This window comes from Camelus ferus, chromosome 9 (assembly GCF_009834535.1).
Source record: "Camelus ferus isolate YT-003-E chromosome 9, BCGSAC_Cfer_1.0, whole genome shotgun sequence".
In the NCBI taxonomy this organism is placed as follows: Eukaryota; Metazoa; Chordata; class Mammalia; order Artiodactyla; family Camelidae; genus Camelus; species Camelus ferus.
This window is the reverse complement of record NC_045704.1, coordinates 7,692,381-7,710,580: the sequence shown is the minus strand read 5'-3', so window position 1 is coordinate 7,710,580 and position 18,200 is coordinate 7,692,381. Positions and strand designations below refer to the sequence as shown.

The window sequence follows — 18,200 nt, the reverse complement described above, 5'->3', positions numbered from 1 at the left end:
TTTAGTGGAAGCTTCAGCCACGTTGAGCACCAGAGAATTCTCACTGGAGCATGGCCTTAGGAATGCAGCAAATGTGGGAAGTCATTTAGAGAACACTCCAGCCTCACTCCCCACCGAAAATGTCCCCACGGACAGGCCCCATAAAAGCAAGTGTGGGAAATCATCGCCTCAAGGTCTAGCACGTTTTCAGCCCCAGAAAGTTCACACTTGAGAAAGGCCTTAGAGCTGCAGGGAATGGGTTTGGCGGGAGAAGCCCTTTCTGTTATGAAACGCGAGTGAGAGGAGATGACAGTTGACGTCTGTGCGACGTCCTTGTTGGAGCAACACCGTCACCAAACCGTCCCCTCCCACTCCCCCACCACTCTACCCTCCCTCCCCCACATCCCTCTTCCCTCGTGTCTCCCTCCCTCCCTCCAAGGCTGTTGGCCCCACACAGCTGCCATGAGCTGTTTCCTGCTGGTGTATCACCCTGTGCACACCTGGAGCCACCCCACGTGGGTCACATCCCAGCCCTGCTACTGATGAGCCCTGTGACCCCGGGCAAGTTCGTGACCTGTCCATCAGGTCGCCGCGCTCCGCCTCACTCAGAGGCTCTCAGCTGCAGTTGTTTCCTGACTCCCACTGGGACGTGAAAGGTGAGCACTGGCCCCGGGCCTCAGCTCTAGTTGTTTCCTCTCTTTGGAGTCAAGGCTCACCACACATCCCTCAAGTGTTTCCCTAAGTTTCCTCTTCTAAGTGGAGTTTTCAGTGTAACCCTGTTCCCCCACCTTTGCTGAGGTGTAATGAACAAACCCCTTTAATATCACAACCAGTCTGCACTCTGCCGCATGTCACACATCTTGGTCATCTCTCTCTCTCTCTATTTTTTAATGGAGGCCTGGGGACAGAACCCAGGACCTCACGCATGCTAAGCACGTGCTCTGCCACTGAGCTATTATCCCCTCCTTTCTTTTTTCTATTACAAACACCTACCCCCTTATAACATACTATATTGTTTACATTTATTTTTATTATCCTAGTTAATATCCTCAATGTGATTATAAGTCACATGATATAGGGCTCGTTGCCTCATTTCATTCCTGACACATTACGCACACCTGATAAAAGGACCAACACACCACACACCTCAATAAATGTTTACGGAAATGATCAAAAATATGTGCCATCACTGTCTCCCTCTTCATCTTTATGCCCTGGAAATGCTGTCTTATTGTCCTCTTCCTCTACAAGTCCCCAGAATCTGGTAGTTTTAAGTGTCCACGGGAATCTTAAAATATCGCATTTGGAAAACAAACCCTCAGGGTAGCTGGGAACCCAGAGGGCAGCCTGTTCGCTGCATCACCAAATTTCACAGAACTTAGTCGCTCATCTGCTATTAATATTCAAATTATCTAAGTAACTGAATATATGTTTTCCCCCATGGAGTTCTATCACTTTTCATGGCTAACATTACTATTAAAAGCATTCCGGCTTTGCACATTTCCCAAGTGTTTTGCAGAGACCATCTCAACTCCTCATGTGGATGTGGTCACAGTTAGAAGTAAAATGAGTAATCAGTCCCCAGAAAGAGATGAGATCTTGGTCACAGAAACTTTCAGCTCAGAGCTCAGATATTCATTTTGTGCACATGCATGGATGCCAACATGGCAGCCACCCTCCTGGCAGGAAATGACAATTTGGTAAGTAACTACTATTTCCAGAGAAGTGTCAGATGATAGGAAACAACAGACCAGATTATGAAAATCAGAAAGTAGCACTGTCCTGAATGTCAGCTCTGCTTGCTTGGGTTGGGACATAAATACTGACAAACAGAAGCTGAGAGATGGTTTCCCAAAGACACGCGTGATCCGTGTCTACTTGCTTTAGGTCTGCCTCATTTTCTTCTCCATGTTCTTTCTGACAGGCTGGATTCCTCTTTCATTTCTGACCAAACTCATCCTCACTACATCCACTCTAAAGCCTTCACTGTGCATGAAGTGAATAGCAGGAAAGAGTGTGTTTAACTCACAGCTAGAGGATTCCTTTAGCATCCCTGTAGTCATTGTTGGCATGTATTGTTTTCCTTAACAGAGGCACTGGGGATTGGACCCCCGCACACACTCTACCACTGAGCTATATACCCTGCCCCCTAAGATAATTTTTTGGTATTACTATTCTACTAGTCATTTAAGATTTTTTTCTGTTGAAGTTTAAAGGTTGTTACAGGTCCATCATCTCAGCAGAGCGCTGAAGCAGTCTCGAGGCTTCTACGCCCTACGCTCTCCTGCGATTCATCCTGGTTCTCCTCTCTTCACTGCTGCTGCCTCCGTTAAGCCCCCACCCTTTCCACCCGGAACATTCACTTAAACCTGACATGTATGTCATGAATTGCCATCAAATGCAGGTATGTGTCAAACACCGAGGGCACAGTGGGGGCGCAAAACAGATAAAAATCCCTACCTGTCCCGTGGTCACGAGCTCCCTTCTGCTTTTGTTCCTATGGTAATAGCTTTACTTCTCCCTCATTTTTTAGAAGACAGTTTTGCCAGGTATAGAATTCCCACTTGACAGCTTTGTTTTGTTTCTTTTTTTTTGTTTGTTTGTTTGTTTGTTTTTATAATCTCTGTTGGGGAAAGAGGACTTGGAGCTTACAAATCCACCACTTTGCTGATGTCACTCCCCACATAGTGTTTTAACTGAAAGTTTTTAACTAAAAATAGAGAGAGACAGCAATCTGGATCAGATGACCTGGTGACACAGTAAAAACTTAGGCAGAATGAGGAACAAAACTAGGAAAAAGAGCCCACTAAGTTCTTGCCTTTTCTTGTTTGCACATCTGCCCACATGCCATGTCTGGGTTTTTTTAATTTATTTTTTTTCTACCAATACCATTTCTTTTAAGACTTTTTAGAAACAACATACATGTAATTTCAAATTTTAATTACCCATGATTTTACTCAAAATATTATATTTTTATATGTTTTACAACATTTCATATAAAATGTTTTATCTTTAGTTTATTCTCTTATTTATTAATGTAGAACATAGTCATACTGACTTCAGTTTTCATTGGAAATAATTCCTCTTTTTTGTTTAAAATCCCAAATTTGGTACATGGGTTTGTTTTGGTTTTGTTTCCATTTATGTGATTATATATTAAACTCCTTTGTTGTCATATCTATTCAGGCACAATAATTACATAATTCTAAGACAAAAAACAAGTACGTTCTGAGTGACATAGTTTCATACTTTCTGCTCTGTCTTCTTCCTTCTTCCCACCTCACAGCTGCCCACTTGAATAGTTTTTATTTTTCCATTATTAAGATATAAATGCATAAATATATAGAAGTGCATATCAGCTTCACTTTTTTGCCAAAATAAAACTAACTGCACATGGTATTCTGATAGTTACTGCCAGTTTAGGTCAGCATAGTTGAAAGAACTCACTCCTCACAACCACAGCTGCCCTGTGATCTCTTAGGAAGACGCACCCTTGTGTATTTATCCAATCCATGTTCATTGATGTTCAGTGGGTTTCAATATTGGTTATTATCAAGAAAGCTGCAAAAATGGTTTTGTGCTTAGGAAAATATATGCTTTTAATGTTCATATAAAATTGGAATCATTCTTAGGAGAGCGAAGAAATTTCCTGACTATAATGACAGATATTCAGTATTTTACTGTATTCTCCAGAGTCTTCTGATTGTGATAGTCAAACTCCAACATTCCCTCTAAATTAAAAATAATGGTTTTTACTAATGTAAATTTGAGTCTTAATTTCCTCATTTAGAGTAGGGCTGGGATCCAATTTCTAAATTTCTCATCCCTTCATCTGCATAACTTCACTTCACTCACTGCATGACATTCTTCCATCCACTGACTTCTGAGTCAGCTGGTCATAGCCACCTGCTTGGTTCTTCTCTCCAAAGAACTCCTTGGACAATAGCAGCTTTTGGATTTCGATATTGCCTGGATGATTTTGGGTGTAAATGTCTTCTATTTACAACGAGTGGGCAGAAGGGTTTCCCTCAGCGCTATCTGCCCCTCTCTTTATTTCTTTTTTCCTTTTTTTAAGCAGATTAATGTTTATTGCAAGGGTACCACCTGCCTCTTGAGTGACTTCAAGGCTATTAAGCTTTGCCCCAGTTACTGTACCACGTGCACAGCCTGGGCATAGTCCCCACTTTTCCTCATCTTCCAAGCTAGGGTGGGGGGTGCGGCCCACGTGGGGGTTGAGCCACGAGCATGAACCCCGGACTCTGGCAGGGAATGCTGCCAGTCCCTTCATGCCACAACTGCCTAGACAGTGCTGGGACTGGCCCGAGACTGCAGGACGATGTAACTGTCATAGGCCTCCTGGAATCCTGAGAGAAACATGGCCAGACGCCCTCCTAACTTCGCGAGACTTAGCTGCATCCTCAGGTCCTAAGAGGGCATGTTCACCGCTTCTGTTTCATTCTAATGTACTTTTAATTAGGTATTTCTTTGTTCATGTTTCCCATCTGTGTTCCTTAAATAGTCTAAGACTCACAAAGGCAGGCTTGTCTTTGTTTTCTGACTTTTCTCTTGTGCCTCCAGTAGTTCCTGAACCTCAGTAGATGCTCACTGAACATTTATTAAAGACTTGAATAAACATGACACCTCAAATGATAATCCCCTCCCATCAAAGAGATTTTGGCGTCTTAAGCTTTTTTTTGGTTGTTTTCCCCATACATGTATTTACTTACTTTCCAGTAAGTTTAAATCCTCGAGGGGTACAGCATCATACAGATCCTGTGTCCGTGTCCTTAGCAAAGAGGTTGCTTTGGAGTTTGTCAAGAACCATGGCACTGTCTCTGAGCAGGAGCTACCTTTCCCCAGGTTACTACAGTTTTGTTTGGTTTTCCACCAGGAGTTACTTTGTTGTTCTTTGCTTTGCACACATAAGCACATCTCCTACCGGGATAGAATTGAGTTTCACCTCGAGCATAAACACCTTTGGTTTTTAAGAAGAGCTTTGTGCTCCCTCTGGTTCTGGACCCTCAGCTTATACCCAGCAAAAATGGCCTGGGACGGCAGCCTTCCTTCCAGACATAATTGTCCTTTCAGAAGTCCTGTTCCCAGCAGGCCTCCTCAGAGGCCGAGATGGCTGGAAGAAAAAGGCCGGTGTCCCGAACCTTTCTCTCAGGGTCCTGGTGTCATCTTTGCACAGGTGCTCCCACCGCGCCACTTCCCATTCATGTCCGCTGAGCAGAGCCCGCGCGGGGGAGGGGGGTTTAGCTGCGCGAACTACATTCCCCAGAGGTCTCCGCGCCGGGCGCCTTGAGTTGAGCCAATGAGAACTCAGAAGACGGGCGCTTCCGTGCGTGTGCATCGCGTCGGGGCGGGACTTCCGGCGCCCAGTCGTGGCGGCCGTTTTGGCGGTTGTTCGGTGTGTTCACCGGGTCTGAGGTTACGGAGAGAGTCGAGACTGAGAAGGTTCGAGAGGAGACGCCGCCCGGGGGGTCCCCGCGCCCGCGTTCCCCTCCTCCCCCGCCGCTCCTGCCCTCAGACCCCGATGGCGGCCGCGCTGAGGGACCCGCCTCAGGTAAACGCGCGTCCTCCGGGCCCGCACCGCCCTCTCCCGCCGGACACTAGAGCCACGACTGCGGGGCGCCTGCCCGCGTGCCTGCCGCCCGGGCCCCGGGGTCCAGGCCGGGGAGGCGGCCGCGGGTGGGGGACCCGCAGGTGCGGAGGCCTGGAGGCCGGGCTGAGGCGGGGGTCGGGAACCGCGAGGTCTGCCTTGTGTGTTCAGGGCACAGAGAATGTGAGGCAGAGTCGCGCTTGGGGTGCCAGGTGCCGTTTTCAGGAGGCCAGGAGCCACTGAGAGTTGTGAACAGAAAAGGCCTCTCCTGAATGAGGCTTTCAGAAGTTTTCCAAAGGGCGTTGGGAGCAGCAGACTGGTTGGCCCAGGTGCAGGTACCCCAGTGTGCACATGCTTGGAGGGGAGACTGCACTAGTTGAAGGGAATCTCGAGTCTGCCTTCTATCTCGGGAACAGAGCAAGGGGGCAGGAGGCGTGCCTGGAATGGCTGAGAAACTGAGTGTCTGTCCTGGAGGTAATGTGAAGAATGGGCGGTTTGGAGTGCAGGAGGGCGGCGATCCGAGCCGGCTTTTATCAGGCTCCCTGTGACTGCAGCGTGTAGAACGGACTAGGGGGTGTGAGGAAGGTGATAGGAGACCAGGGAGGAAGCTACTGCCATAGTCCAGGTAGCGTTGATGATGTGAGTCAGTGTGGTGGCCTTGGAGGTGGTAGACATGGTTGGATTCTGGATCTTTTTTTCTCCCCCCAGAGGATCTTTCATTTTTTGATTTTGAAGGTGAGAGAACAAAGTAGAAGTCAGGGATGGCCGCAAGGTTTTGGGGTTTAGCAGCCAGAGGGATGGATGCTCCATCAACTGGGATATGAAATTTGATAGCAGGAGTAATTTTCAAGCAAGGTATTAAGAGTTTGGCCATGTTAAATGTATGAGATGTTTCAGAGAACAAGTAAATGGAGGTGTTAAGAGGGCGGTTGTACGAACAGGTCTAGGTTTCTTGGGAGAGTTTCAGGATGAAGAAGGTGGTGGATAGTATGTGGACCAGGGTGGGGCTGTGTGTCTTAGCTTGGATGGTTAGAACAAACTACTTTCATTTCTCCCAGTTCTGGAAGCTGAGAAATCCAAGATGAAAGTGTTTGCAGATTGGATTCCTGGTGAGGGGCTCTCTTCCTGCCTTGCAGGTGGTTCCCTTCTCTCTGTCTCCTCACGTAGCGTTTTCTTGGTGCAAGGAGGTGGCGAATGGAAGCGATGTCTCTGTCTTCCTCTTATAAGGGTCCCTCCTCATGTCCTAACCTAAACCTGATTACTTCCCCAAGGCCCTGCCTCCAACTACCATCACATTGAGGGTTGGGGCTTCAACATATGAATTTTGGGAGGATGCATACATTGAGTTCGTAACACTGTGGGTCACTTTGAGAGGTGGTGATCTTGGTCACGGTTAAGTTAATAATAGCCCAGGAAAGGGAGAGTGAGGTCTGGGGGCTGGGCCTTATGCTTGGGCACCAAGGTGAAAGAAGACAGACATCACAAACACAGGTGAAGTGGCTGTGGGAACAGTGTGGGAGAGAGGATGACCTGGCAGGTGATTCAGGCTTCTGAGGGCTGAGTGCATGTGAGACGGAAGTGGAGTTACAGGAGAAATTGAGGCAAGATGACAGGCCAGATCTACTGCTTATTCACTGCTCTGTGGGCTCACCAGGATTTGCTGTGACCTTGTGTGTCCGCGGAGTTTTAGTCAGCTTGGTGGATTAGTTCAGGGGCACAAATGGTCATCTGGGAGAGTCAGTGGACCTGGGGTAGAAAGCCTCTGGGATTGGGTTTTGAATGACACTTAGGAAGAGAGGGGAAGTCTCTGATGAGAGCACATGAAGTGTAGCACACCTGGAGGAGGGTCATGGCCATGTGAGATCCACAGCTGGTTCTGGGTGGCAGAAGCTGAAGCAAGGGACAGAGTCAGGCAGTGGGGACCGTTGGAGGTCTGGGCAGTATTGGATCCTGTTTGAGTTTGCCAGGCACTCTCTGTATGCCATGTGTTCAGTAACACGTAGGAAGGACTGGTGGCTGCCTGTGTTGCAGGGCAGGGAAGAGGTGGTGACTGAGAGAGGGATTGTAGAAAGAGTGAAGTTTGCATAGAAAGGGGATGAGGGCCAGTGGGCTGAGAGCCCTGGCATGGAGGACCTGAGGGTGAAATGTGAGCCCACACCCTTGGTTATATTTGGGAGCGTGACCTGGGCACCCTAGGAGAATTGCCTGGTCAGAGGGAGTCCTTCCCTACATGCCAGGCCCACAGCGTAGATGTCGTCTGTCTGCCCACCTGCCTGTTGGTGTGGGTGGACATAGTAATCAAAGGGACCAAGAGAAGAGTGTGCACATAAGTGTCACCAGGGCCTGGTGCCTCAGCTAAGATGGGGAAACAGGGAGGTGGGTAAGCAGGGTGTGAGCGGGTGGGTGTGTGAATTTGGGGTCCTCTGAGAAAAGCTGACCATGGAATGAACTGTCCCTGTCATGGCAGGTCTCTGTGACTTTTGAAGACGTGGCCATTTACTTCTCCCAGGCGGAGTGGGGGCTCCTTGATGAGGCACAGAAGTTCCTGTACCGGGATGTGATGCTGGAGAACTTTGCACTTACAAGGTCCCTGGGTAAGTCCTTCATATTCCTCGCGGTGTCCTTAACTGGCCTCTGTCTTTGCCCCTGTCCGAGAGGCACCTCTGTCCATTCCACAGCTAGACCAGGTCTCTGCAAACTTCCCCACTTGCCTGGCACATGTATTGTGTGGTGCTGAGCTGTGTGCACTGCCCGGAGCACTGGGCTCCTCAAGCATCTCGCCATCTACTAGCACAAGGCCTGCAGGGAAATGTCTAGGAGTCAGTCCGGCAGTCAGCCCAGGAGAGCCCACATTTCTTGTCCTCTCTTTGGCAGGATGACTGTATCCAGATCTATGGCACCTTGTGCCCCAGAGTCTGCCCCTTTTTCTTTTTTAAATTGAGATATAATTGATATATGACATTCTGTTAGTTTCAGGTGTATAACATAATGACTTGGTCTTTGTGTATATTGTAAAATGCCACCACAGGTAGTTAACTGTGTCTAGTTAGCATCCATCACCACGCAGAGTCCCACACTCTGCTTTTCCTTGTGATGAGACCTTTTAAGTCTTCCTTGTGACTGCCTGTATCAGGAGTTGCAGGCATCGTCATGGTCACTGCTTCTATGTAGGCTTTTCTTGAAAGACCCTGTTGAGAGATTTTGTTGTAATATCCTTTCCTTGCCTGCAGTCTGTCGTTTCCTGAGTTGCTCTGGGCCAGTGCCAAGCACTCACACGTCGTGTCTTTCCCTAAGACATTTTATTCGGGTCTCATGTAGTTGTACAGTGGAGGGTGTGGGGAGAGCCCTGATTGCTTTACAGGGTGAACATGGCAAGATGGTCTCAGAGGAGGCCTGGCCCTGGTGAGTGCACCTGGGGGAGGGCATGAAAGTGAGGCTGTGTTTATTTTATTTTATTTTATTTATTATTTTGAGTAAAGGTAGATTTTTTTTTTTAGAGAGATACATAGTGCATAGAGTGGAGGCTGTTTCAAAAGGCAAAGAAGGGCCAGGAGGTGTGGGGGTTGGGTGCTCAGATTACAGTAAAAGTAGGTAGACACTCCATAGACAGAGTGCGGGCCGCCTCTGGAGAGGAGGGAGCAAAAAGGCGGCTGAGGCTGTGTTTAACTCATACCAAGTAACTGTCCTATGTCTGTCCACCAGTGTTTTAATGCAAGTGCCACTGGACGCAAATCGTTTTTACACTTTGTTCTACATATTTGACACCTCTCTGATTTGTCATTTCAATTGTGACTTGCGTCTTCTGCGTGTGTCGTGTCCCTCTCCACTGCACCACGTGCAGTTCTGCAGCGACCTAACACCTGCAGATATGACTGGGAGATGTTGAAGGTTCGGTTCCAGACAGTTGCAGTAAAGCTAATACTGGAATAAAGTGAGTCATACGAATGTTTTGATTTCCCACTGCATATAAATTATGTTTATACTGTACTGCAGTGTATTAAGTGTACAGTAGACGTATGCCTGAAAAACAATATAGCTACCTTGATTAAAAAGTAATTTTTTGCAGGGGGGAGGGTATTGCTCAGAAGTAGAGCACATGCTTAGCATGCATGAGATCATGGGTTCTATCCCCAGTTCCATTAAATAATGATGATGATGATGATGATAATAATAATAATAATAATAAAAAAACAGCCTAACAAAAAAATTTTTAAAGTATTTTTTTGCTAAAAATCCTGACCATTATCTCAGCTTTACTAGTTGTAGTAGTAATGTCAAAGAGCACTGTTCACAGATCTCCATAACAAATATAATAAATGAAAATACATTGAAAAATATAACAGAAAGTTTTCAAAGATGGTGAGATTTACCAGAATGTGACACAGAGACATAAAAATGAGCAAATGCTGTTAGAGAAGTGGCACTGATAGGCTTGCTGAACATAGAGTTGCCACAAACCTTCCATTTGTAAAAAGCTTAGTGTTTGCAAAGTGCAGTAAAGCTGCATGGAACGATATATGCCAGTAAAGTACTGCGAGGTGTGCATGTGTTCTTAAATAGTCCTTGAACACCAGCTAGTCACTTCCACTTGATTTCCCCTGGGCCCAGACACAGCCATCCTCTGCATAATGTTACTGGCTGACAAGATCTTGCTGCAGACTCTTGGGAGAGGAGTGAGTCATTGATCCTGCCGGTCCTCCCCATGTGGCACACCATACTTGTGTCCTTTGTCCTGGAAAGTTACCGCATTCTGTGATTTTCAGAGGCCCAGTACCACAGAGCAGCCCTCCCTTCAGATTACTGCCACGTCCTGAAAATATTCCCATTGATTCGTTCTTTGGTCTGAATGTACGTGTATGACACACATTTTTGTGGGACTTCCTTCTCCCACTAAGGTTAACAGGCACTTTATTAGCATTCCTCTGCTTTCAGATTGTTGGCGTGGAGCAGAGGATGAGGAGGTACTGTCTGAGCAGAGTGTTTCTATAAGTGAGTCACAGATCAGGACTTCTAAGCTGGTGCCTTTAAACCCGAAGACTCGCCCTTGTGAGAAGTGTGTCCCAGCCTTGAAAGACATTTTGCAGCTGATTGAGCTCCAGGCAGCATATCCAGGGCAGAAATCGTACTTTGATGGGGGCTCCAGAGGCTTCTGGTTGAATACAAATCTTCAGCAGTACCAAGAGCATGACAGCAGAGAGAAAATCTTTGAAGTGGATGTGGACAAGGCCTCATTTGTGACGAGCCTCGCATTCCACGTGTCAGGGAAGCCCTTCCCCTGTGGGGAGGATGGAAAGGACTTTCTAGCTACCTTGGGCCTTCCTCAGCACCAGGCCACTCTCAGCAGTGAGAAGCCACACGGCAGCATGGAGTGTGGGGAGCGCTTTCACAGTGGAAAAAGCCGTAAGAAGCTGGTTGAGTGCCAGAAAGTTTTTGGCAACACTCACACACTTCACCACCAGAGAGTCTGCCCTGGAGAAGGTCTTGAACGTAGCAAATACAAAGACAGGTTTGTCAAGCACCAGCAAATTCACACTGGAGAACGGCCTTATGAGTGTAGTGAATGCAGGAAATTCTTTAGCCGCAGGACCCACCTCATTCGACACTGGAGAGTTCACACTGGAGCAAAGCCTTATGATTGCAGTGAATGTGGGAGATCTTTTAGCCAGAAATCTGACCTCATTCAACACCAGAGAGTTCACACTGGAGAAAGACCTTATGAATGCCGTGAATGTGGGAAATCCTTTATCCAGAAATCCATCCTCAAGAAACACCAAAGAGTTCACACTAATGAAAGGCCTTATAAATGCAGTGAATGTGAGAAATCGTTTAGCCAAAGTTCTGGCCTCCTTCGACACAAGAGAGCTCACACTAGAGCAAGGCCTTATGAGTGCACTGAATGTGGGAAATCATTTAGCTGTACAACTCACCTCATTCGACACTGGAGAGTTCACACTGGAGTAAGGCCTTATGATTGCATTGAATGTGGAAAATCTTTTAGCGAGAAATCCGTCCTTATTCAACACCGAAGAGTTCACACTGGAGAAAGGCCTTACAGATGCAGGGAATGTGGGAAGTCCTTTAGCCAGAAATCTGTCCTTATCCAACACCATAGAGTTCACACTGGAGAGAGGCCTTACGAGTGCAGTGAATGTGGGAAATCCTTTAGCCGCAAAACCCACCTCATTCGACACGAGACAGTGCACACTGGGGCAAGGCCTTACGAGTGCAATGAATGTGGGAAATCCTTCACTCAGAGCTCTGGCCTCCTTCGGCACAGGAGAGCTCACATGCAGTGAACGTGGGAAACCCTTCGGCTGCAAATCTGACGTCCGTCAACACCAAAGCATTCACACTGAGGGAGGCCTTGTATGTGCAGGGAGTGTGCTCCTCCCTCATTTAGTGTGAGTGTCGGAGGAAAGCCTCTGTGAGGAGCCATCTCCCTGAATTGAATCTCGTGTCCGCATATCCACAGGCTGGAGATGGATTCGCCATAAATTTGAGTGCTGTGGGAAGCATGTGTAACCTGTCCAGGGTCCTTGCCAGGTAGATCACTGCTGGTTCCTGTGGCAGAAGCCACTTCTCCTCTAGCGTCTGGCAGGTCCACACGGTTGGCGTCAGTCACCACCCTCGTCTGCTCAGTGCAGCTGGTCTGTGCTTTGTTGGAATCATGAGTATCCTGAGCCCTTAGGGGTCTTCACTCCCTTCTCTCTGAGAAGTTAGCGTGTGGACCTCACCATGTGTGTTGGCCCAGAGAACGCAATCTGAGTTCTGCTTGCAGAGCAGGACTCGCTGTCTCAGGGATGAGGTCTCAGATGGCACTTGTGACGGTTTTCCAGCTTCCAAGTTACCAGAGTGGAGGTTGCCTGCTGCACATTTCTCTGGCTTGTGCAATAATAAAGGCCTTTCTGTTTAAGCACCTAAGTGTTAGAAATTCTGTTCACTGTGTGGAGTGGTTTGAAAGCACAATAGGACTGTTAACTTGAGGAGTAAGCTTCACTTTTGGGGATCCAAAGTGCAGGTGCCTCCAGGGGCAGTGTGATGGTGGATCATGGCGCTCTCATTTTGGCCGAGTTTGCTTTGCTGGCAAGGCCTCCTAGGAAGGACTGCTTGTAGTCGTGATTGCCTGGATACCAGAGGTCTGTGGTTCAGAGTCATCCTGAGGAAGGGGCAGTTGTGACAGTGCTTCTGAAGACAATGTGGTGGTTTTTGTTTTTCTTTCTGTTTTCTCACAGAGGAAAACACACAGTGCCCAGCATTACTGAGGGGAATCGTAACCCCAGTTTCTCCAAAGGAACATAGACCCTGATACCCACAATTCAGTGGGCTGGTGCCCGTAGTTGGAAGACTTCAGGGGCAGGGGAGACCACAGTGGGGGATAAACACTGGTTAATAGTGGAGGAGGCTGCAGCAAAATACGTGGAATGTACCTCTTCTAAGGATAACAGGCACGCACGTCCTGCTGACAGTGACTGCAGGGTAAGTGTGTACGGAGGTGTCAGGACCTCCAGGTGTGCTTATCTTGTGAAGTCATCGGCAGACAAAGTAAGGGTTGTGTGGATTCCTGCAGCCTTTCAGAGCCGTTCACCTCAAGGCCAGTGCTATGCAGGCAGCAGAAGAATGGAGAGGTAACTGTGGTTTAGCGAGCAGTCTTCTTGACTCAGCTGGAAATGGCCTTCATTATTTGCCAGTATTTCCTGCCACCGAGGAGAGACTGTACCTCAAAGCACAAGGAGTGAGATAGTGGAGTCAATACAGATTGATTTTCTGAAAAGTGGGATTTAGATTTTTATCATGAACCATGTTTTAAACCTGCATTAAGTACAGTGGGTGTAGAATAAGTTGTATACACTTAAAGTGTACGATTTGATAAGATTTCACATGTATACACTTGTGAAACCATCATCATGGTAAGGAGTGTATTTCCAAGCTGATATGAACATTAGTTTTCAATTACTTATATGAATATGGTTCATTTTTTTTCTATCGATAACTCAGAATATAGTGCCTGAGTCTGTGGGTGGATATTTAACTTTTTAGGAAGTTACCAAACTGATCTAAAATGGTTGTGTTTCTTGTTTGTTTGTTTTTTGCATTCCCACCAGCAGAGTGTGAGAATTCTAGTTCCTTCACACCCTTGTCAATACCTGCTAAGGTCACTTTTTTTGCAGGGGAAAAGGTGTTAGGTTTGTTTGTTTATCTTATTTTATTTATTTTTAATGGAGGTACTAGAGATCAAACTCAGGATTTCATGCATACTAAGCACATAACACTACCACTGAGCTACACCTCCCACCCCCCGTAAGGTCACTTTTGAATTTTACCCTTTCAAAATAAGTGTGTGTTGGTCATTTATGGTTTTAACTGCATTTCCCTAAGGATTTGTTGAGCATTATGTCATGTGTTTGCTACTCACATAACTTCTTTAGTAGGATACTTCTTGTATTTGGCCTGTTTTGTATTTTGTGAGTTTGGCTGTTTGCCTTTTAGTTATAGTAAGAAACAAGAAAGACATGTTGGAATTTTACTTATTCTTCAATGGCGTGAGTGACTTCTTTGCTGCATGGAATAATTGTTTTTGAATACTGGAAGAATATCCGTCATTTTTTCCTCTTTATTTTTGGTGGCGTGCACAGTGTAATGGACACATTTACCAAACACATCATTAACATTCTCCATCACGTTTCTAAGTGTGGACATCCGATACATTGCATTTAACAATAGTATAAATCAAGCCCTGGTTTGTGATGTTTGGCAGTTTCTTTGGTGTCAGTACTCAACCATGACCCACTTCAGACTCCCAACGTGTCAGTGTGCAGGGCTGGGAAGAGCGGCAGTAGCACACCACTGCGTTTCCCTCACGCGAGGAGAGCGGCCACACTCCTGAGAACAGATTGTGAAACAGAGAGGAATGAATAGAGGGTGACGATGTTTGAGTGTTTGTGACTTAGAAGAGTTTAACTGAAATATAACTGACTTTATGTACATATTTCAGACACCAAAAATTTTGATGTTTTGATGCATAAACGTTTCCTTGTGCCATTTTAATTTTTTTTGATTGGTTATTCTTTGCACCCTTTTAAATTTTGGGGGGAGGGTAATTAGGTTGGTTTGTTTGTTTACTTATTGGAGGTACTGGGGATTGAACCCAGGACCTTGTGCATGCTAGGCACACACTCTACAACTAAGCTGTACCCTCCCCTATTCAATGTTAAATTCATCCTTTCGACATATAAGATTTCTGATATAGGATATATTCTACCATTTGTAATGGCTATTTTCAAATATATACAAAAGTGGAAAAGACTATCTTCTGGGTCCCCCATCTTCCGTCATTATTTATAATTGTTCTTGTTTCATCTCTCATGCACATTAGTGGGTTATGTTACTTACAAACCCAGACGTCATGTTGTTTAATGCATAGCTTCTTGAAAATGCTTTTCTAAAATGCAAGAGTTTTTTGATAGTGACAATAACTTTTTCACAGAAAATAAAAATATTTTAAAATGTGATAAATATTTTATCCATGCTGAATTTTGTGAGTTTTCTCAAAAGTGTGTTTGTTCTTGAAGGCAGACTACAGACATACCTTGTTTTACTGTGCTTCACAGATACTGTGTTTTTTTTTTTTTATAAATTGAAGGTTTGTGGGAACCCTGCATTGAGCAAGTTTCTCGGCGCCGTTTTTCCAACAGCATTTGCTCACTTTGTGTCTCTCTCTCATTTTGGTAATTCTCACAGTGTTTCAGACTTTTTCATTATAATATTTGTGATGGCGATCTGTGGTCAGCGATCTTCGATGTCACTGTTGCAGTTGTTTTGGAGTGCCACGAACCGCACCCGTAAAAGGTGGTGAACTTTATCGAGAAATGTGTGTGTTCTGACTGCCCCACTGACTGGCTGTTCCCCTGTCTCTCTCCCTCTCCTCGGGCCTCTCTATTCCCTGAGACACAACAGTATTGAAATTCGATCAATTAATAAGCCTGCAGTAACCTCCAGTGTTTAAGTGACAGGAAGAGCCATAGCATGTCTCTCACTTTAAATCAAAAGCTAGATATGATTAAGCTTAATGAGGAAGGCATGTCAAAAGCCAAGACAGGCCAAAAGCTAGGCCTCTTGTGCCAAGCAGCCAAGTCAAGAATGCAAAGAAAAAGTTCTTGAAGGAAATTTAAAATGCTACTGCAGTGAACACATGAATGATAAGATAGTGAAACAGCCTTAGTGCTGATTTGGAGAAAGCTGCAGTGGTCTGGATAGAAGATCCGGCCTGCCACAGCAGCCCCTTAAGCCAAAGCTGAATCCAGAGCAAGGTCCTGACTCTCTTCAATTCTGTGAAGGCTGAGAGAGGTGAGGAAGCTGCAGAAGGAAAACTTGAAGCCGGCAGAGGTTCGTTCGTGCCGTGTAAGGAAGGAGGTGGTTTCCGTGACATGAAAGTGCAGGTGAAGCCGCAAGTGCTGATGCAGAAGCTGCAGTAAGTTCTCCAGGAGACCCAGCCAAGATGCACCATGAAGGTGCTGCACTGAACAAGAGATTTTCAGTGTAGATGAAACAGCCTTCCGTTGAAAGAAGATGCCATCTAGGACTTTTATGCCTAAAGAGGAGACGTCAACACCTGACTTCAAAACTTTTAAGGACAGGCTGACTCTCTGAGGGGCTGATGCAGCTGGTGACTTTCAGTTGGAGCCAGTGTTCATTTACCATCTGAAAATCCTAGGGCCCTAAGAGCTATTGTGAATCTCCTCTGCTGTGCCCTAGAAATGGACCACCAACGCTTGGATGACAGCACAGCTGGTTACAACATGGTTTACTGAATATTTCAAGCCCACTGTTGAGACCTACTGCTTCAGAGAAAAAGATTCCTTTCAAAATGTTGACAATGCAGTTGTTTACCCAAGAACTCTGAATGAAATTTCCAATGAAATTAATGTTCTTATGCCTGTTTACACAGGGTTTTTTCTGCTGCCTGTGGATCAAGTAGCATTTTGACTTTCAAGTCTCAACATTTAAGAAATACATTTTGTAAAGCTAAAGCTTCCATAGATAGTGATTCCTCAGCTGGATCTCAGCAAAGTCAATTGCAAACCTTCTGGAAAGAATTCAGCATTCTAGATGCCATTGAGAACATTGTGATTCATGGGGTGAGGTCAAAAAGTCAACACGAACAGCACTTTGGAAAAAGTTGATTCCAACCCTGATGGATAACTTTGAGTGGTTCAAGACCTCAGTGGAAGAAGTAATTGCAGATGTAGTAGAAATAGCAAGAGAATTAGAATTAGAAGGGGAGCCCAAAGATGACTGAATTCCTGCAATCTCGTGATAACATTTTCATGGGTAAGGAGTTGCTTCTTGTGGATGAGCAAGGAAAGTGGTTTCTTGAGGTGGAATCTTCTGGTGAAGATGCCATGAAGATTGCTGAAATGACAAGAGATTTAGAATATTACCTAAACTTAGTTGACAACGCAACAACAGGATTTGAGAGGATTGACTCCAGTTTTGAAGGCAGTTCTCCTGTGCATAAAGTGCTATTAAGCAGCGTTGCACGCTACAGCAAAATCATTTCTGAAAAGAAGAGTCAATGAATGAGGCAAACTTCACTGTTGTCTTATTTGAACAAGTTGCCCCAGCCACTCCAGCCTTCAGCAACCACCACGCTGATCAGCCAGCAGCCATCAACATCCGGGCAAGACCCACCACCAGCAAAAAGATTACAGCTTGCTGAAGGCGCAGATGATGGTTAATATTTTTTAGCTGGTTGTATTTTTTAATTAGGGTTTTAAAAAAAGGTATAATGTGTCATATGCTTAATAAACTACAGTATAGTGTAAACAACATGTACACTGGGGAACCAAAAAAGTTTGTGTGACTCACTTTATTGCATTATTTGCTTTATTGCGGTGGTCTGGAACCAAGGCTGCAATGGTATGTCTAAGGTATACCTATCATTGCAGTCAGAATACAAAATGTGTATCTTGTAAGTCTTAGCCTGTTGGCACCACTAACCTCTTTTTTGTTCTTATTTACCGGTTGAAGTCGTGAGCCATGTGTTCATTACAGTTTGCTTCTAGATCTGGCTTATTGCACCCCTCTTACTGTTAACCTGCTGAGTCTTCCGCCAAATTTCCTGTGCACTGGATACTGACGAGTGATTGCGGCCTGGTCCCAGCAGACAGGTGTGTGTCAGATGTGTGGTGAGGGCACCACTTGGAGATACGCACATTCTGGGGGGGCTGTGTGACAGGCGTGTGTTACTGACACTTCTCAGCACATCCCTGCAGCGTACGACGTGCACTCGGATCATGCACAATGGATGTGGGATGCCGACACCGTCAACACAGCCGGTCACACACAGGCACACACCACATCCACAGAATAGTGGGTGTGGGATGGACTCGAAACACATACAACCAGCATGTGTAAAACACACCAGGGACCTGAGAGAGAAGGGGGGGTATTGACGCATCATAGTGTATGGGACACACACACCCACAGATTCTTGTCGGAGACTTGTGGGACAGGCACGTAACAGGGATCCCCGAAACCTGCTGTGTGGGGCACACATACAGCTGTACAGCCCCTGTGGACCAAGTGTGGTGAGGCGTAGACCACCTGGTGTGGAAAGCAG

General features: G+C 46.0%; 1 protein-coding gene across 1 annotated transcript; it reads left to right on the top strand.

Annotated features, from left to right (window-relative positions):
• Nucleotides 1-5,343: 5,343 nt before the first annotated feature.
• On the top strand, nucleotides 5,344-17,415 carry LOC102521419 (zinc finger protein 530). Its single transcript, XM_032485451.1, has 3 exons — nucleotides 5,344-5,545; nucleotides 8,049-8,175; nucleotides 10,514-17,415. The coding sequence occupies exons 1-3, from the start codon at nucleotides 5,516-5,518 to the stop codon at nucleotides 11,875-11,877; spliced, it is 1,521 nt and encodes a 506-aa protein (XP_032341342.1). The 5' UTR covers nucleotides 5,344-5,515; the 3' UTR covers nucleotides 11,878-17,415.
• The last annotated feature ends 785 nt before the right edge of the window (nucleotides 17,416-18,200 follow it).